General features: G+C 46.3%; 1 protein-coding gene across 1 annotated transcript in view; it reads left to right on the top strand.

Annotated features, from left to right (window-relative positions):
* The first annotated feature begins 15,187 nt into the window (after positions 1 to 15,187).
* The window catches only part of Fam178b (family with sequence similarity 178 member B), a 94,929-nt gene continuing 89,599 nt past the window's right edge, over positions 15,188 to 20,517 (top strand). The window contains exons 1-3 of the mRNA XM_052192972.1: positions 15,188 to 15,406; positions 16,533 to 16,594; positions 19,183 to 19,305. Coding sequence (XP_052048932.1) covers positions 15,194 to 15,406; positions 16,533 to 16,594; positions 19,183 to 19,305 — 398 coding nt within the window. The 5' untranslated portion in view covers positions 15,188 to 15,193. The remainder of the gene's footprint in view (positions 15,407 to 16,532; positions 16,595 to 19,182; positions 19,306 to 20,517) is intronic.

The raw sequence follows: 20,517 nt of genomic DNA, 5'->3' as shown, positions 1-20,517 counted from the left end.
GCAAGAGGCAGAGAGCTCACGTCTGCACAACAAGCACGGCGGAGAGAGCACAGAGTAGTGGACGATAGGAACTCTGAGAGGCAGTGTTACAGCAAGGCTACCTTCTAAACCCCCTAAAGGGCACCACCAACTGAGGCCAAGTGTCTGTGCCGGAGCCCACAAGGGACATTGTCATTCAGACCCTCAGTGTATAGTGCATATATGCACTTGTGAGTCTGTGCACATTTGAGTGCAGATGCCCAGAGGCTGAAGCTGGATTTACAGAAGTTGTAAGCTGCCCAGTATAGTTCCTGCTGGAGTGCCTGTGTCTGTCTCTCTCATTTGTTCATTTGATTTTTTGTTTATTTGTTTGCTTTCGAGACAGGGTTTCTCTGTGTAGCCCTGGCTGTTCTGGGACTCACTCTGTAGACCAGGGTAGTCTCCAACTCGGAGATCTGCCTGCCTCTGCCTCCCAAGTGCTGGGATTAAAGGCGTGTGACATCACCACTCGTTCTTTTGCTTTGAGTTAGAGTCTTTTGTCGCGGCTGTGCTGGAATTCACTGTGTAGTTCAGGCTGACTTCAGACTCACCCGATTCCTGCTTTAGTCTCCTAAGTGCTGAGATTATAGACACGAGTCTCTGGAGCCCTTGATTTTCTTTGGATTTCTGTCTATGGTTGATTTTCATATGGTTTTCTTTTGTGCGGCTAGGCATGGAACCCAGGGCCGCTGTCTGCTCAGCGGTGCCCTGCCACAGAACCACATTCTCAGCTGGAGTAATATTATACAAACCCAACTGTCACTGCCTGGCTTTGTTCCTTCAATTCTGTCAGCTTCCTTCATATATTCCAGGACTCTGTTTTTAGATAACTATAATTAATATTTATAGTTGTTATAGTTGAGCCTTAATTAATTTTAGCTGGCAAAAACAGTGTGTCCTCCTCGAGCACAGTCTGTCGCTGGACTACATTGTGCAATGCTAAGTGTGATGATGAGCTTAAGCAATGGTTTACACACTCCTAGATGACTGCAGTTATTAATTTGACTCAGGCTTGAGTTATTTGAAGGTACCTCAGCTGGAGGCTTGTCTCCCTCAGATTGGCCTGTAGGCGGGTCTGTGGAGCAGGTGATCCTGAGGCACATAAGAAAGTCGGGAACCAGCCAGCCAGCATTGTCTCTGTATAGTTTCTGCTTCAGCTCCTGCTCTGATTTCTTTAATAATGGGTTGGAAGTTGAAATAAATCCTTTCCTTCTCAAGTTGCTTTTGGTCCTCGTGCAAGCAGGTAGGTTTTTGTTTGTTTGCTTAGTTTGGTTTGCTTTGCTTGCTTTGGTTTTAATCAGTTTAACAAGCTACAGTCATATAAAAAGGGAGCCTCATCTGCCTCCGTAAGATTGAGCTGTAGGCAAGCCTGTAGGTCATTATCTTGGCTGTGGCCTCCACACCAGTCCCCCCCTGAGATTCCTGCCCTACCTGACTTCATTTGACGCGAACGGTGAAGGGCAAATGGAAGCCAAATAAACCTTTCCCTCCCCACCCCAAGTTGTTTTTGGTCATGGTGTTTATTACAATTACAGAAAAGAAACTAAAACACATACTTAAATTTTCTAGTGAGACTACTTAGACCATGCTGGCCTTGAACTCAGAGCTCCATGTGAGTTCTTCTGCCTCCCTAGTGCTGAGGGCAAAGGCATGTACCACCATCGCCTGCCTGAGAACACTAGTCTATTTTCAGCAATTTTAAAGAACGCTATATACATTGTTACTAACTATAGTCCTTGTCATAGCGTATGTTTTTGTTTTTTGTTTTTTACATTTTTATGTATTTAGAGTTTGTGAGGACCTCAAAGTTGGAGGACAGCTTATGGGAGTCAGCTCTTTCTTGTCTTGAGTTTGAACTCAGGTGAATTAGGAGTGGTAGTAAGCACTCTTCCTGCATCCCTGGTCCCATGATAAATTCCTTTTGTTGTTGTTGTTGTTGTTGTTGTTTTTTTGTTTTTGTTTTTTTGAGACAGGGTTTCTCTGTATAGCCCTGGCTGTCCTGGAACTCACTCTGTAGACCAGGCTGGCCTTGAACTCAGAAATCTACCTGCCTCTGCCTCCCAAGTGCTCGGATTACAGGCGTGCGCCACCACTGCCCGGGCCTATGATAGATTTCTTAGAAGTACTCTTTGCAACTGGAACTCTGTCCTTCTGACCAACATCTCTGCTTCAGTTTCTTGATGACAGGCTCTGATACTGCATGTGACGACTGTGACGACTGTTTTGTCTCTCATACTAAATCTAGATGTGAGGTGCATCCTGTCTGATGCCAATAGAGCTCTCATCCAGTTACTGTTTGTATGGAATATTTCCTATCCTTGACTGTTCAGCCGTGTTTGCCGTTGGATTGCAGGGTTCTTAAATTTATTTTTTCTGTACTAGGGATTGAATCTAGGATGTGAGATGCACTGGGCAAGTGTTCTACCATGGGCTGCACTCTCAGCCTGGACCATGGTTGTTTGGGTTTTGTTGTTGGCTAAGCATTCTCATTTTATAGCCCTGTCTGGTCTGGAACTCACTATGTAAACCAGGTAGCCTTGAAGCTGTAGCAGTTCTCCTGCCTCTGCCTCTAGCATGTATCATCATCAAGCACAGCTGCCAGTCGCTGCCATTTGCTGTCGAGATGGCTCAGTGGTAAGGATAAGGATACTTGCTGCCAAACCTGAGATCTGAGATTGATTCCTGGGATACACGTGGGATTGCAAGGAGAAGTGCGGCAACTTGTCTCCTGACCGCCATTCCTGCGCTATGGACACACACATCTGCAGGCAGATGCACACACAATAAGTAATTGTAATTTTTAAAAGGTTTTATTTACATTTAAATGCTGGCTGGGACTGGAGAGATGGCTGAGCAGTGAAGAGCACTGACCACTCTTCTACAGGTCCTGAGTTCAAATCCCAGCAACCACATGGTATCTCAGAGCCATCTGCAGTGGAATCCAATGCCATCTTCCAGTGTGTGTGAAGGCAGCTACAGTATACTCATATAAATAAACAAACATTGCCAGGTGGTGGTAGCGCACGTCTGTAATCCCAGCACTTGGGAGGCAGAGGCAGGTGAATTTCTGAGTTCGAGGCCAGCCTGGTCTACAGAGTTAGTTCCAGGACAGCCAGGGCTACACAGAGAAACCCGGTCTCAAAAAAAAAAAAAAAAAAAAAAAAAAAAAAAACCCAGAATAAAAAAAAAAAAAAAAAAAAAATTCCAAACAAACAGACAAAAAAACAAAAACAAAACAAATGAATACTTAAATACACTCTATATAAATAAATCTTTTTAAAAAATTAATTGCTGGAAAGGAAGGGTTCCTGCAACTTTACCACTGATCACTGATTCGCTATAGATCTTTGATCTTCCATCACTATTTTTCTGCTTTCTTGGATTGCCTCATTTATGCTTACACACACAACACACACATTCCATGGATGCTGGGGAACTGAAACAAAGGCCTCCTACATTGTTAGGCAAGTGTTCTACTGCTAAGGTACATTGACAGCTCAGTTAAACGTTTTAAACTGGGTCTTGCTGCGTTATCCGAAATGAAGTTGACCTCGTGATTCTCTGTTTTTTTTTTTTTTTTTTTTTTTTTTTTTTTGGCTTCCCAAGTATCTGGAGTTGGGATTATCCGCATGGGCCTCCGAGCTCAGCTCCTTTTCCATGTTTTAGGGTCTTTACCCAGTCTGCAGGATTGAACTTGTGCGTCGTGCAGAGGCAGGCGCCGTGATGCTGAGCTCCGTCCCCACCCTCTCAGGCAGGCTTGCAGGGCTGGAGAGACAGCTCTGTGCTTGAGAGCACTTGCTGCTGTTGAGAGGGCCAGAGTTTGGGATCTGACACCCTCTGTGACTTCCACAGGAACAAGTGTGGTGTACAGAAATACAGAATACTCAAACACACAAAATAATTCTTAGTTATCTTAGAAATTATCATTTATATCTCAATTGATAAAGCTAATTTGGAAAAGAACAATTTAATGGTATACGAAAACCTGGCCCCTAGAATCCCAAAGATATCAAACTGAAGTATCAGCTCTCAGATCCTTTACCAGACTCCAAAGTTTTTGCTTGTAATGTCTAAAAAAAAAAAAGTTTTTCATTTTCTCATTTCAAATCAATTAAATATTATGGGTGAAACAAATCACTCATTTGCCTCTGAGAGGCAACATTTTTTCTAACATTTTTTCTAACATTTTTAGAAAAAAATGTTTTGTTGAAATATTGTATGTAAGCTTAGTCTGAATTCCTATATATTATGCTTTAGTGTATATTTAGTGTATAAATGATGAACTTGGATTCTGAAATTAAACTTTTTATTTGCAATTTTCAAAACTCCAAAAACCTGGCCTCTTTACCATACCCTTTTATGTTGTCATGAATTATATCTTCATATATTACATGATCATCTACATAACTATATAATTATTAGTTTGTATAATTGTCTTTAAATCATGCAAGCCAAAATATAAAATGTATTTACCTATACATGACATGTAGTTTACACAGTCTTATTTGGATTAATGCTGTGTACTGGCTGGTTTTGTGTGTCAACTTGATGCAGGTTGTAGTTATCACAGAGAAAGGAGTTTCAGTTGGGGAAGTGCCCCCATGTGATCCATCTGTGGGGCATTTTCTCAATTAATGATCAAGGGGGAGAGCCCATTGTGGGTGGTGCCATCCCTGGGCTGGTAGTCTTGGGTTCTATAAGGAAGCAGGCTGAGCAAGCCAGGGGAAGCAAGCCAGTAAGGAACATCCCTCCACGGCCTCTGCATCAGCTCCTGCTTCCTGACCTGCTTGAGTTCCAGTCCTGACTTCCTTTGGTGATGAACAGCAATGTGGAAGTGTAAGCTCAATAAACCCTTTCCTCCTCAACTTGCTTCTTGGTCATGATGTTTGTGCAGGAATAGAAACCCTGACTAAGTGTTGTTAGCTGGGCGGTGGTGGTACATGCCTGTAATCCCAGCACTTGGGAGGCAGAGGCAGGAGGATTTCCGAGTTCAAGGCCAGCCTGGTCTACAGAGTGAGTTCCAGGACAGCCAGGACTACACAGAGAAACCCTGTCTTGAAAAACCAAAAAAAAAAAAAAAAAAAGAAAGAAAGAAAGAAAGAAAGAACCCCTGACTAAGACATGCTGTTTTAGGGAATCGTGTTCAGTCATTTCTTCACTGTTAAGACTGTGCTTCAGTGGTCTCTTTATATACCATGGTCCCCTTAAATAAAGTCTGAAAGTCTGGAGAATTTGCTCAAAAAAGTTAAGAACACTCGTTGCTCTTCCAGAAAATCCAAGTTCAGTTTCCAGCACCTACATGGTGGCTCACAGTTGTCTATAACTCCAGTCCAGAGAATTCAGTGTCCCTTTCTGACCTCTAAGGGGACCAGACATACACCAAGTACACACAGATACAAGGAGGCAAAACAACCATACACATAAAATACATATAGAATGTATTTATTTATTCATTCATTCATCTGTTCTTATGAATGTGGAGCTGAGGGTGAGGCTCCAGGAGTGAAGACAAGGACTGTTTGCCTCAACGCAAAAGGCCCTGATGTATAAGATACTTTTCAGGCTGGGATAAAGACTATGGCGGCCTGTAGAAGGAAGCGTTGATTTGGAGCGTATGGTTGCAGAGGATTTGAGTCCATGATGGTATAGTGGTATAGTATACCATAGATGGTGGAGTATAGGTGACAGGTGGCAGGAGAAGACGCCGAGAGCTCACATCCTGAGACAGGAGCAGGGAATAGAACTAACTTCAGAGCCGGGCGGTGGTGGCGCACGCCTGTAATCCCAGCACTCCGGGAGGCAGAGGCAGGCGGATTTCTGAGTTCGAGGCCAGCCTGGTCTACCAAGTGAGTTCCGGGACAGCCAGGGCTATACAGAGAAACCCTGTCTCGAAAAAACCAAAAAAAAAAAAAAAAAAAAGAACTAACTTCAGAATGGTCTTCTGAAACCTCAAAGCCTGCCTCCAGTGACACGCTTCCCCAGCAAGGCCTCACCTCCTGATCTTCCCCAAAGAGCTGCCAGCTGAGGGCCACACATTCACAGGCCTCAGACTCATGGGGACATTGAAACCACCGACCTGGGTTCAACCCCAGTCTGACATACTCTATATAAACAAAACTTGGTAACACTTTCCTGTAACCTCAGCTCATAGGAGATGGAGAGAGGAGGCTCAGAAGGGTCAGACCATCCTTGGCTTCATAGAGGGTGTGAAGCAGCCTAGGCTAGAGGCCTTAAATTCAAACACACAAACCCCTATATACCAATACAGCTACAGCCTCCCTCTTTTATGTTGATATTATTATATAAATAATAACTTTATATGTTGTGTTTGTCAGAAGAGATTTATGAGTACTGCATTATGTATCCATCTTTTAAGTCAGGAGAAAAAGGAGTTACCATACATTGGCTTATATTCTGTTTATTGGAGTGGCATTTAAATTTTTTCACTTATTTTTTTTTTATGTGTATGAGTATCTGGCTGCATATGTGTCTCTGCATCACAGGCAGAGATCCTACAGAGGTTATGAGGATCCCCTGGAACTGGAGTTAAGAGATGGTTGTGAGTTACCATGTTGGTGCTGGGAATTGAACCTGGGTCTTCTGGAAGAGCAGCCAGTGATCTTAACCAGTGAGCCATCTCTCCAGCCCTGGTACACCATTATTTTGTTTCAGTTTAGACATGGCTTTCTCTCTCTTTTTTTTTTAATTGAAAAAATTTTCAGACAATAATTTTCATCATGTTTTCTCCTCCCGAACTTATGTTATTTATCTTTCGCTTAATAAAACAAAAGAAAAGAACCCAGGAAACACATACATACACACAAAACCACAAAAATGGATATCAGAATAAACAAAATACCAATAAGACAAAAATGTCCACACGAAGCAAAATGAGACCAAAGCCTGCAGTCCTGTTGAACTGGCTTCATGTCACCACCTGACTACTCCTGGGCATGGGGGGTCACACCTCAGCTGAGGCTGCTACAGTGAGACTCCATGGGAGAAACTGAGTTTCCTTTGCCAGCAGGCAGTCCCCAGCCCATAGTTTGAGTTTGGTGTATTTGCTAAGACAAGTTTGCTAGCAGCTTATTTTCCTCCCTTTGGTTTTTGAGGTCTCACTGTCTCTGCCTTTGTTGGGAAATAATTTCATTTGCTATAGAGGTTTTTGTTGTTGTTTTGTTTTGTTTTTGTTTTTGTTTTTTGAGACAGGGTTTCTCTGTGTAGCCCTGGCTGTCCTGGAACTCACTCTGTAGACCACGCTAGCCTTGAACTTAGAAATCCGCCTGCCTCTGCCTCCCAAGTGCTAGAATTACGGGTGTGCGCCACCACCGCCCGGCACTGCTATAGAGTTTTCATTTCTGTCTTTATGCTTTCGAGCTCCAGAGTTGTGCGTGGCACTTTCTCTACCTCTCTGCTGATACACAGCCTGAGGCCCAACATTGTCTTGGTTTCCCTTGGCTTCTTGTCACCATCACTGAGTCCCTTGAACATACTCTACACCACTGGTTACAGTTGGTCTAAAAGGTCTGCTGTCTGGGCTTCCTCGGGAACACTGTCTGTCTGTCGCCTTCCACCTTTCCTGTGAACAGATCATTAAGTTGGGGCTTGTTTTGCTTTTTGCATACTTTGTAATTTTATGTATTTATTTGTTTGTTTGTTTATTTTGGTTTTTTGAGACAGGGTTTCTCTGTATAGCCCGGCTGTCCTGGAACTCACTCTGTAGACCAGGCTGGCCTCGAACTCAGAAATCTGCCTGCCTCTGCCTCCCAAGTGCTGGGATTAAAGGCGTGCGCCACCACTGCCTGACACTTAGTAATTTTATGTAAAAAAACTAGACATGATGTGCTAGCACTTGGGAGGCAGAGGCAGGAGAATCTCTGTGAGCTGAGGCCAGCTGGTCTACATAGCAAGTTCCAGAATAGCCAGAACTACAGGAGAGACTACAGGTCATTTAAAAAAAAAAAAGGCACAGCTGAATGTTTTGATGGTATATTTACGAACACGGCTTGCAACTGGCTTCCCTGCACGCCAGGATCTGTTGTCCTGTGGTTCATGTGTGTGCACAGTGGTTCTCTAGAGACTAGTGGTTATTGGGATGATCACGCGTTTCTGTCTGTTGCTTTAGCAAAGTGATTATTACATTATTCAAAAGCTGAGAATGGCAGGGAACTGAGAGGCGGGGATGAATTTGAGACCAGCCAGAGCTGTATACTAAGACCCTGTCTGTCTGTCTGTCTCTTTCCCTCCCTCCTTCTCTCTTACACTCTCTCACTTCCCTCCCTTTTTTTCCCTCTTCCCTTCCTCCTCTCTCTCTCTCTCTCTCTCTCTCTCTCTCTCTCCCTCCCTCCCTCCCTTCCTTCTTTCCTTCCTTCCTCTCTCTCTCTCTTTTCTTTTTTTTTTTTTTTTTGGTTTTTTGAGTCAGGGTTTCTCAGTGTAGTCCTGGCTGTCCTGAAACTCACTCTGTAGACCAGGCTGGCCTCGAACTCAGAAATCCACCTGCCTCTGCCTCCCAAGTGCTGGGATTACAGGCGTGAGCCACCACGCCCAGTTTCTCCTTCCTCTTTCTTTCAAAAGAGATTTAATAGAGATTGCCTCAAACAGCCAGAATTTAAAGCAAAAGAAGGAAGGGGAAAGGAAGTGAGAGGAAGAGGAGAGACCTGCCGCAGGAGAGGTACTGGCCTTGCTTGTTGGCTCCACGTCTCCTGCCACTGCCTGACTGTGCTTTTCTAAGATCTTGCAGTAGTTAAAACTGAGGATCTCCTCAGGCACTGCCCCGGGAGATCCTCAGGCGACTCGGGTCAGAAATAGAACCAAGGCCTGGTGAGCACCTCAATGTAGAGTGACGAGTGCAAGGCCCCAGGTTGTAGTCCAGGCACCACAGACCTCAGCCACAGCTCTTTGAGAATGAATTTGACATTGTTTACAGTTTCAGAGGGTTAGCATATGGCAGGAAGCAGGGTACCATGCAAGCAGGCGTGACACTAGAGCCAAGCCGAGAGGGCTACATCCTGATCCCCAGGCTGAGAAGGGGCGTGGGGAAGTAGGGTGGAGAAAGACAGGAAAGGAGAGACTGGCCTTAGTGTAAACTTTGGAAACCTCAACTTAGCACAATCCACTTTTCCCTGGAGCATGGGGTCATGGGCTGATTGTTACTCAGATTCTATTAGATACAAAAATTACTGTAGGTGCTAGTAAAAGATTTTATTTTGTTTGTTTGTCTGTGTAAGTATACCTGTGTTTACAAGTGTGGGAGTATGTTTGCCTGTACAGGTGCATCAGTAGGTCTTCCTCAATCTCCACTTTTTCTTTTGTTTTATCGTGTTGTGTGTGTGTGTGTGTGTGTGTGTGTGTGTGTGTGAGAGAGAGAGAGAGAGAGAGAGAGAGAGAGAGAGAGAGAGAAAATGTCAAGGATCCCTGTCTCCCCTCCAAGCACTGTAATTTCCAGTGGATAGCCACATCCCCTCAGCATTTAAATGGGTTCTGGGGCACTGTACTCTTTTTTTTTTTTTTTAAGATTTATTTATTTTATGTATGTGAGGACACTGTAGCTGACCCTAGAAGAGGGCATCAGATCCCATTACAGATGGTTGTGAGCCACCATGTGGTTGCTGGGATTTGAACTCGGAATCTCCGAGAGAGCATCAGTGCTCTTAACTGCTGAGCCGTCTCTCCAGCCCGGCTCTGTCTTCTGCATGTGTGTGCAACCAACACTTTAACTGCTGGCCACCTCCCAGCCTTGCCTTATTTTTTGAGCCCAGGTCTCTTCAATGGTCCAGTATCTGACTGTTTTGTTTAGACTGGCTGGCTGCAAGACCCCAGATGTGCAGCACAACAACTGGATTTTTAAATGCATGGACTCTGACCTCCGCCTCTCATGCTTGTTCAGCAGGTGTTTGTAGGCCCCAGCCACCACTTCTTAGGGTTTTATTGCTGCGAAGAGACACCATGGCCCCAGCAACTCATAAAGGAGAACATTGAATTGGCTTACAGTTCAGAGGTTTACTCAGTTATCATCATGGTGGGAAGCACGGCCGCATGCAGGGAGACAGTGTGCTAGAGGAGTCCAGAGTCGTCTTCTCGATGGGCAGCAAGGAAGGAGCTTCATTCCACACTGGGGAGCCTGAGCGTAGGAAAGCTGAGAGCCCACCCCACAGTGACACACTTCTTCCAGTAGGCCACACCTCCTAATAGTGTCACTCCCCAGGAGCCAGGCATTCAAACACAGGAGTCTTATGGGGACATTCCTATTCAAACCACCACAATCCCTTTCTTTCTTTGTTTTTTTTTTCCCCTGAGACAGGGTTTCTCTGTGTGGCTCAGGCTGTCCTGGAACTCACTCTGAAGATAGACCAGGCTGGCCTTGAACTCAGAAATCCGCCTGCCTCTGCCTCCCAAGAGTGGGGATTAAAGGCAGCCGTGCACCACCACTGCCCCCACCACCACTGCCCCGCACCACAATCCCCTTTAATGTTTGTTTTTCCTTTTAATCGGGCACAGTGTTAGGGAGTAGAAAGTGTGACACACAGATAGCATTCGATTCTTGCTGGTGCACTGCTGCCTTGCACAAGGACTATGAACCAGGCACCCAGCTGAGAGCCCAACGCCGGGCCACCACTGACTGACTGTTCCTCATCTTTGTAAGCCACAGTGCAGCCATAGCTGGTTGATGTAGAAGTGGTCCCAGCCCCAGAATGCTAACTCAGCCTTGACTGTTTGAAAACAACTTTTGCTTGACTGGGTGCCACCAAAGCCTCTGAACTCTCAGTGACCCTGTAGTCAGAGCAGGAGCACTTCTCCAGGGGCCCAGCATGTGGCTGGTCCACGTGTGGTCCTTCACTTGCACGAGGGCTGCCATCCCTCTACTGGGAGCAGCAGGCTAGTCTCCTGTGTGTGAGTCAGCCAGGACACCCTGCTGCGCTGGCTGGCTCCCTAAGGCTTTTGTTTGTTTGTTGGTGGGTGTTTTTTGTTTTGTTTTGTTTTTTTTTGGTTTTTTGGATTTGTTCCCTCCCCCCCTCCCGCCCCCCCCCAAGACAGGGCTTCTCTGTGTAGCCCTGGCTGTCCTGGAGCTCACTCTGTAGACCAGGCCTCAAACTCAGAAATCTGCCTGCCTCTGCCTCCCAGAGTGCTGGGATTACAAACATGTGCCACCACGCCCGGCAGCTGGCTCCCAAATGTTAGAGCATTATGTCCAGGTTTTCTCTCAGTGGTCTTTCTAACTTGCCTATTTTTTAATTTTGTTGTTATTGTTCTAGAGGTTGTTCTTGTTTTCCTAAGATTGTTGCTCTGGTTTTGTGTGACAGGGCCTCAGAAGAACTCAGGCTGGCCTTGTACTCAGTGTGTAGCCAAGAATGACTAGGTTCACATCCTTGCTTTCTCCTCCCAAGGGGTAGGGTGCAGCAGTGCACGGCCATGGGGTGGGGGTGGGGCACTGATAGAGAGATGGCTTCTGGGTTAAGAGTTCTTCCACAGTGCTGGAGTTTGGTTCCCAGCACCCATGTTAGGTGGCTCCCAACCACCTATAACTACAGCTACCGGGGAGCCAAATGCCTCTGGCCTGCGAAACACATGCATGGCTTTGGGCGTCGGTTTCTCTTCTTCCACCATGGATTCCAGGAATTGAACTTGCTGGGCAAAAAGCCTTTCCCAGCTGAGCTATCCCAGTGGCCCTGATTTTGATATTCATTATCACAAGAGTTTGCTAAGTTGATAACACTAGAGCACAAGAGGGTGGGTGTGGCAGAGGAGCAGCCTTGAAAATAGCAACAGCAGCCACAGGAGGGAGCTGAAGAGTTCCTGAAGTGGGGTGTGTGTGTGTGTTCGTGCATGTAGAAACAAAGGGGTAAAGATGGCAGTGAGGACCATAAAGAGCTGCTAAGCCTCAAACACCAGAGTTTGTGACACCCTGAGCCCAAGAGCTGTATCACCAGCTTCTGTCAAGGACTGAGGATGCTTAATACCTGAGTTGTGGCACTGATCACTGTAGGACTGACAGTTCCACCGCGAGGAGGCCTGCTGGGAGGCCAGTGTTGGAACTGCCGCTGTCCACTACCGCTAGAAGCGGAAGGTGACAGTGGCCTCCGAGGGCTGGGGATGCTGGTAGTTCAACTTTATTTTTTCATAAACCCCTAACTTGATGCCTAGAACTTTTAAATCTCTAGCTTCTACAGCCTGGAACTAGAGGCTCTTAGCTCCTATGGTTTAGAGCCATAAGCCTCTGGCCTCTGGTCTGTAGTCTAGTCCCTAGGCCTTGGGCCTTTGGGGACTTGGGATGCCAACCCTGAAGAGCATCTTCACTTAGACGCCTGTATGCCATCCAGCTAGAGCAAAGGATTCGACCAGGTCACTAGTGACATCCTTACTTGCTTTGGATTCATTTTTGGTTTTCTGGGTTTTTTTAATCATTGTGTTTGTTTGTTTGTTTGTTTGTTTTAAGACAAGGTGTTTCAGGCTGGCCTGAAACTCTGTGTAAACCAGGCTGGCCCCAAATACAGGAGATTTGCCTGCCTCTGTCCTCTTGAGTACTAGGATTAAAGGCCTGCCATCATGCCTAGTTGTTTGGTTTTGTTTTTTAAGATTATTTTATTAAGAAATTTTATTTATGTGTGTGTATGTGAGTGCAAATATGTGCACGACATGGACATAGATGCCTGTGGACACCAGAAGAGGGCGTCAGACTCCCTTGTAGTAGAGTTACAGTGTGAGCACCTGTAAGGGTGTTGGGAATGGAATCTAGGTCCTTTGCAAGAACAGAGAGAACGCTTAACCATTGAGCCATCTCTCCAGAGCCATTTTATTTTATATTTTATTTTTTTATTTTTTTTATTTTTTAATTTTTTTTAATTTAATTTTATTTTTTTTATTTTTTTATTTTATTTTTTTATTTTATTTTATTTTTTATTTTTTATTTTATGTCTTGCTTTGTTGCCTAGAATGGCCAGGAACTCCAGAATTCAGGTGATCCTTCTACCCCAGACTCCTGAATAGAATGTCTACCTGTGGCTGCTACTACATCTAGCTATTTTTTAGGTGTTCTGTTTTGTTTTATTAAGCTTTATAGTTCATTAAGTGTTGGTTCAGAGACTTTTACCAGCTTTAGGACTGGGACAGCTCACATCCCAGGGCTTTCTTGAATCACTTTTTATTGATGTTGTTCAGGGCACAGGCGTTTGCTTATGGTCACATTTCCTTGATTGATTGGTTGGTCCATAAAAGAAGGAAGCCATGTAGCCAGAAATGCATGCCTTAACTCAGCACTTGGGTGCTAGAGGGCTGGCTGGCTCAGCGGGTAAGAGCACTGACCACTCTTCCAGAGGTCCTGAGTTCAATTCCCAGTAGCTACATGGTGGCTCATAACCATCTGTAATGGGATCTGATGCCCTCTTCTGGTGTGTCTGAAGACAGCTACAGTGTACTCACATACATAAAATAAAAATATACATCCTTGGACATGGCACTTGGGAGGCAGAGGCAGGTGGATCTCTGTAAGTTCAAGGCCATGGTCTTCAGAGTGAGTTACAAGACAGCCAGAGAGCTACAGATTGAGACCTTGTCTCAAAAAACAAACAAATGAACAAAAGAAGCCATTTATTGTTGTTGTTGTTGTTAGTGTTTGTGTTTTGTGTACATGAACTTGTGTGCATGGTCGCATGCCCAGATTCATGTACAGAGGTCAGAGACATTTCTGTGAGATTAATTCTCTTCTTCCTCCTTTACCTGGGTTCCAAGGGTTGGGCTCAGATTTCCAGATTTACATGGCAAACACCTTTACCATCTGAGGCACCTCTCTGGCCCCAAACAAGCCATTCTAAGTGCAAGCAGTAATCATTTTTTACATGTCAATATTTATTGTAATCATTTTTTAATTTTTTGATTAGTTAATCAAAATTAATTTTAGTGATATATTACAGTTACTATGTTTTTGTTTGTTTGGGTTTGTTTGTTTGTTTGTTTGTTTTTGGTTTTACGAGACAGGGTTTCTCTGTATAGCCCTGGCTGTCCTGGAACTCACTCTGTAGACCAGGCTGGCTTTGAACTCAGAAATCCTCCTCCCTCTGCCTCCCAAGTGCTGGGATTAAAGGCATGCACCACCACTGCCCAGTATTGATTTTTTTTTTTTCCAAGACAGGGTTTCTCTCTGTACCTGTGGCTGCCCTAGAACTCACTCTGTAGACCAGGTTGGCCTTAAACTCACAGAGATCCATCTGCCTCTACCTCCTGAGTGCTGAGATCACAGGTATGTACCACCATGTCCAGCTGATTTGAATTCTTTCCACTGTTGTTGAGTGTGAACCTAGCTGGTGTAGAGCAAACTTTTATAAACTCATTTCCTTAGGTCACTGGGCTCCAGGCTTTCATTAGCTGCTGGCCATCCATCTTCACTGTAGTCTGGTCTTCCAAGCCTGGTTCTCAGTCAAGTCTATGTATGGTCCATCCTGCCAGTCCCAATATTCCTTTAAAATACTCTTTAATTCAACACAGATATATGGACCCCTAACCGTGTGCCAGGTCTGGACAGGTTTGGGGGACATGGTAAAGACCAACACATACACACACACACACACACACACACACACACACACACAGTGTCAAAGTCCTTCTACTTACCCATTATGCTGCTGAAATAAAGTCAGGTGGCCCCTTGATCTCAACTACCTGACCTCAGGCACAGTGCTGAGTCCTTGTCGTAGGCCCAGAGAGGAAAGTCCTCCTGGGTACCAGACCCGTCCTGGAAACACGGGGTTTAGAATCTCTAGGTTTCTTCTGGCAGTCACCTCACCTGTAAGGAGTCCCACTGAGGATAGAGCATCCCATGGGCTTCAGGTGTGACTGCAGATGACTTTGCTAGCCCTTCTTTGTGGAGAGGCCACATCACCTGCACAGGTAGAGATGTGATGAGGGCAGGGCCAAAGGCAGCCATATGGAGAATTACTACCCTTGCCACCATACATAGCAACCCCCAGCTGTCCCTCTCCTTACCCAGTGTGGCTTGATGTCTGCCACACTAATGGGGAGGACTCTTTACCATCCACAGGGGTCCAGGCAGCCACTGATTGATTGGTCTGTCCTCTCACCTAGCCTGAAGTGCAGCCTCCTGGACCACCTCCTCCTCCGCTCAGTGCCACAGCTCTGCAGCCCCACAGTGGCTCTGACTCCCAAAGCACTGAAGAGGCCCAAGATGCAGATGCCCAGGGACTCATTCCCCACTGACTGGAGCCCGCCTCCTGTAGAGTTCCTAAATAAGAGCAAGAAAGCATCTCCAGCCGGAAGGAGGCCCCTCGAGGACTCGGAGAAGGACCCTCCAGATTCCGACCAGAAGGTGGAGCTAGCCTCCTTGGAGGAGCTCTTCTGGAACATGGCAGGCCCAAGCCAACAGGCTGGGACCCCAGAGGTAAGGCAGGCCAGGCAGTGGCCATCTTGGCTGCTCCTCATTGGCCTCTCCTTTCGGTGAGCTCTTAGTTCCCACAAGCCAACCCTTTCTGATGACCCCTTCCACAGCCATGCTCCAACTCCTGTTCTGCACCCCATCACCCTCGGAATTAGAAGTCCTAATTCTTGCTGATTGGATATCTTACCTCTCCCCAGCCCTGGGGCTTTCATAGCCAAGAGTTCAGGCTTCAAGCCAGACCCCGCTCCTCCCTGTGTCTCCACTCTCAAGTCTTGCTCAGGAAAGCCAGAGGGTAGCAGCAGATTGAATGCATCTCTGCATGGGCCCCTCAAGGCTTTCATGACTAAGGTTAGCGTTGGCCTTGGAGCAAGGAAGGACCTCGGTGTCAGGATCCAGTCTTGGTAGCATAGAAAGCCTACGACTGAGGTTCAATAATAGAGATCCTAAATACGACTTCGGTGATACCTTGTGGGGAATAGAGTGTGGCACACTGTTTTAGGGCCATGGGCTCAGGAAATGTATTCTAAGCACAGTGTTTCATTATTTGCCATAGTCCAAGATTATCAATAGCCTAAATGCCTGCCACTGGGGAACTGTGTTCTAGCCATATATAAGAATACCCTGATAATGTTAGTTGAGCACATAATGCACACACACAGATGCACACACATATATACATAAACATACACACATACATACACATACATATGCAAACCTGTACACACATATGCATATATACACAATATTCACACACATACACACAAATATATACACATGCATACATATGCAGTCTCTGTGATATTAATATGAAATGACACTCAAGATGTATTTCTGATTGGAAAGAGCAAAGTGCAGGATGAGGTATGAGGCATATATCTGTGTGCTGAGTTACAGGGACTGGATTACTGCTTGCTTGTGCTTGAATAGCAACATCTGAAAGCATGCAAGCACCTTTACCTGTGGTTGCCTCTGGGTGGGCACTAGGAGAGAACCTTCATACTTTTGAATATTTAAAAAAAAATAGGATTTTAAAAAATCATGTATCTATTCAGAAAAGTGAGCAGAACACATTAACATTAATCCTCCCGTGTTTTCCCGTCCCTCCCATGCCTGTGTCCTGTCTTTCCAGATTTCCTCCGGGGGCTCGCAGTGCTACGTCAATAATTTAGATTATTTACTGCAAGAAAAGAGGTGAGTTGGGGGTGAGGTCTCTAGTAGGGCCAGGGCCATTTCTGTGAAAGACTCGTAGACGGGGCTGAGCAACCTGTGTGGGGATGGGCAGCCTTCCCAGCAGGTGTGTCAACCCCTGTGTATTGATAGGCTTACTAGGCAGGTCCAAAATGGAGGCTCTGGACCCCCACCCATGTCAGGACCAAAGCCCTTGTCCCAGGTCCTTCTTCCTTCCATCTCCACCCCTGCCCAATTCATGCCACAAAGGTGTCCCATCAGAGGAGCATGGCCTCTGGCCTGTCCAGTGTACCTTTGGCCAATTTTCCTCCTTATGTTATTTGGTCCCACTGTCTCCTTCCTGCCACATAGCATATCATATCACAAAGAACCAGGCTTGGCATGACTGTTCCCTCTGCAGTTTCTGAAGGCAAAAGTCATGTTGGTCAGAAGTAGACATGTCTTAGTGGGGTAGAGCTGGTGTCAGACGCCAGCACCTGTCAGTCTGTTTTGGAGTGACCTCTCAGGGAGGAGGCTGACTCCTGTGAGGGGCCCTCTGGAGTGGAGCTGTAGGCAGGCTCCTCCTGTGCACAGTAGATGCCTCACTGTAAGGTGGGCAGGAACAGCTGCTATGTGTGGAGCCAGTTTGCTGGCCGTCCGTTTGATGGACTGTAAGCAGATTGTTCTCATGACCTAATTCTTTCCTCTGTCCCTTGTCCTGTGTGCATGTGTAGGTATGTATGTGTACATACATGTTGAATGCAGGTGGAACTCCTGTCTCTTGACTTCTACTGGAAGCATCATGCCCACCTTCTCAGAATCTTTTCTCAGAACACATAGCCCTGCATTCTTGTCTACAGAGTATAGTGAGGTGCACACATGGGTAGACAGTTGTTTCCCTGGATTTATACATTCTGCCCACTCCAGAGTCTACCTTCTTCTTCCATACAGTGGCTTTGGCTTTTAATATCTCAAAGCTATTACTTGGAACTTGATGTAGGGCATCAGTGGTGCCACTCTACATGCCCAGAAATTCATCTTGACTCTAGCATCTTCCATACTGTCAAATTGCGAGAAGGGCTTGCTCTTGAACCTTGGAGAAGGGGGTGTGGGGACTGCTGTCTTGTAAAGGCAGATAGCACAGACCATACTGTTGTTGGTAGGCTGGGACAGGAAATCTGAATGCTGGCAGATAGGAGGGACGTGGCCATAGATAAAGCGGTGATGTGTTAGAGCAGTTGGACACAGACACCTATTGGATCATGTGAGCTTCTGAAGAGGCAGAAGTGTGTTTTTCTGCATGCTAAAGAAAGATCACATGGATTGTCCCTGAAGAATCTGTGCAGTGCTGAGAAACTAGCAGAGCTGAGAGAGTGAGGTCCTGTGCGGGGAGGGGTGTGCAGGCTCCTGGTGGTCTTGTACCTGGAGCTGCTGGCGGCGTCTAGGTTGTTTGAGGAATAAAGACTTAAGCATGTGATCTGAGAAGAGCCGGTCAACCAAGCTAGAAATCGTCAGGTCTGAACATGTGACAGAGACCTTGGCAGGAGATGGAATTTTTTATCTTGAGCTATGGAAATTGTAGGAAGCCCCTAGAAGGGCCAGGTAGAGGGTGGGGACTCCCCAGATCTTTTCAACAGCCTTCAGAAGCAAGGATAGCAAAGGCTAAAGGATGCTTCATGCTCTCTGGGAGTGTACAGGATTATTAGGGTAAGAGGGAATGAAAGAATCCATCAGCCCATTTTCTGTTGCTATAACAGAATACCTGAGACCAGGAGGTTTAAAGAAAAGAGGCTACTTGGTTCATGGTTCTGGGAGTCCAACCATGGTGCTGGCATCTGTACAGTTTCTAGTGAGAGCTTTATGCTTTCCCCCCATGGCAGATGGAAGGGAATACAGGAAAACAAATAGCATTCAAACAAAAGTATTCACCTATCATTGAATTCCATCTCAGAGCCCAGTGCCTCTTGAGATCCCTCTACCTGTCTGTCGGTAGTGTTTCTCTGAAATCCATATTTCCACATGTGTTTGGAAAGGACAGACCACACACAAGGCAGAGCAGGGTCTGTGGCTGCAGCAGGATAATGGTAGGTACAGCTGGCCTTAGTAAAGGAGTGAGGCTCACTGGGTAAGGAATGGAAATGGACACTCCTACCTGCTCAGGATAAGGGCCAAAGGCTGAGGAGAGAAGGGTGCTCTGGGATGGGAGGGAGGCTCTGGCCTGGAGGTGGAGATGGAAGTGGTGAGTTGGGGCTGCCAAGGTCCTGAGGACAGGGCACAGCCTCCTCTCATCTCATGCTGAGCCCTGGAGTAATAGAAGAGCAGACCCAGTTCTGGGGATGTTAGAGAATGAAGTAATGTCAAAACAAGATCCACAAATAAAGACACTCAGCATGGTATGGCAAACACTCTCGACTTTCTCCATTGCCACAGGAGACAAAGCAGAGCTCTGTCCTCTAGGAGTAAGGATCAGAGCCTGCTCCAGCATGTCACCTTGCACCCCTCCCCCATGCATGCTGTGTTCTGGGGTGGGGGTGGGTTCTGAAGCCTGGGGAGACAGGTGGACATCAGGTGGCAGTGCCAGTGGCTGGCTCAGACTCTCGTTTCCACTAAAGGGAGCAGGCCCTGGAGCAGGAGTGGGAGCAGCTGCTGCAGCAGGCGCACCCCGGGCTGGAGTCCTCCGTGTATGATGATGACAGCGAGGACAACAGAGAAGCAGTGCTCACGCCCGAGCACAGGTAGGAGCGGGCCCTGTGGGATGGACAGGTTCACCCAGCAATAGGTACCACGTCTTCTTCGTATGGCCACAATCACAGATAACCAGTCGCCTGCTGCTGGTTTTCAGAGGGCAAAGGGCCTTCTAGGAGGCGGATGATAAAAGCAGCCCAGTTATCAGCCAAGTTCACAGAGCCCTGTCTCATGGGAAATAGGTACACAAAAACCACAGTCACAGCTGTAAAGTGTCTAGAAGGATATTATGGCCACAGGAAATTGTTTATCTTCCCCTGACTAGGGGAAGGAAGATGGCCATCAGTACTGTCCTCAGCTTTGCTGGCTCTGATTTCATTGGGCTATGGTTTGAGGAAGGGCCGAATTCGTCTGTACCACAAGGTCTGAGATGCCTGAGGACCACAGTGAAATCCACCTTTATGATATTGTTTTCCATGTGTGGTAGTTTGAATAAGATGTCTCCCACAGGCTCATATATTTGATGCTAGTCACAAGGGAGTAGACTCTTTGAAAGGATTAGATGGTTAGGAGGTGTGGCCTTGTTGGAGGAAGTGTGACCTTGGGTTTTGAGGTTTCAAAAGCTGATGGCAGGACCAGTCTCTCTCTGTCTGTGGATCAGAATATAGTTCTCAACTACTGCCTATCCACATACTACCATGTTCTACCCATGATGGGTTCTGAAACTGTAAGCAAGCCCCTAATTAACTACATTATTATATAAGAGCAGCCATGTGTGTGGTGTCCTTCACGTCACTAGAACCATGATGATGGTTCCAGGAATGAGATTTTGCTGTGACAGGCCTGGCCATGCTGTTCATGGGAGGAATATGGAAGACTGGGATTCAGGACTAGAAACGTGGTTGGACACTTTGAGTGGAGCTAACGTGCCATCCTCGTAGAACAAGGAAGACAGTGCTGTAGGGTACAATTGGAACTGTGGAGATCTAGCCCAAGAGGCTTCAGATAGGAAGAATATTAGTAAGAGACATAGGCGCTGCTTTTTGTCCTTGTCAAAACAATCTGAGACTAAATTGAAGAGTTTTGGATTAATGGCGATGGCAGCAGAGATTTCAAGGCAGTTGACGGTGTTGCTCGGTCATTAGTGGCCGCGGTTATGCAGCTCTAGAGTGAAACAGCAAGCTGAGCAGGGGAAAATACAGAATGGACTGTGAGCCGGGCGTGGTGGCGCACGCCTGGAATCCCAGCACTCCGGAGACAGA

The sequence above is a fragment of the Apodemus sylvaticus genome, chromosome 9, assembly GCF_947179515.1.
Source record: "Apodemus sylvaticus chromosome 9, mApoSyl1.1, whole genome shotgun sequence".
NCBI classification, from domain to species: Eukaryota; Metazoa; Chordata; class Mammalia; order Rodentia; family Muridae; genus Apodemus; species Apodemus sylvaticus.
The sequence above is the reverse complement of the archived record's forward strand: the minus strand, read 5'-3'. Positions and strand labels throughout refer to the sequence as shown.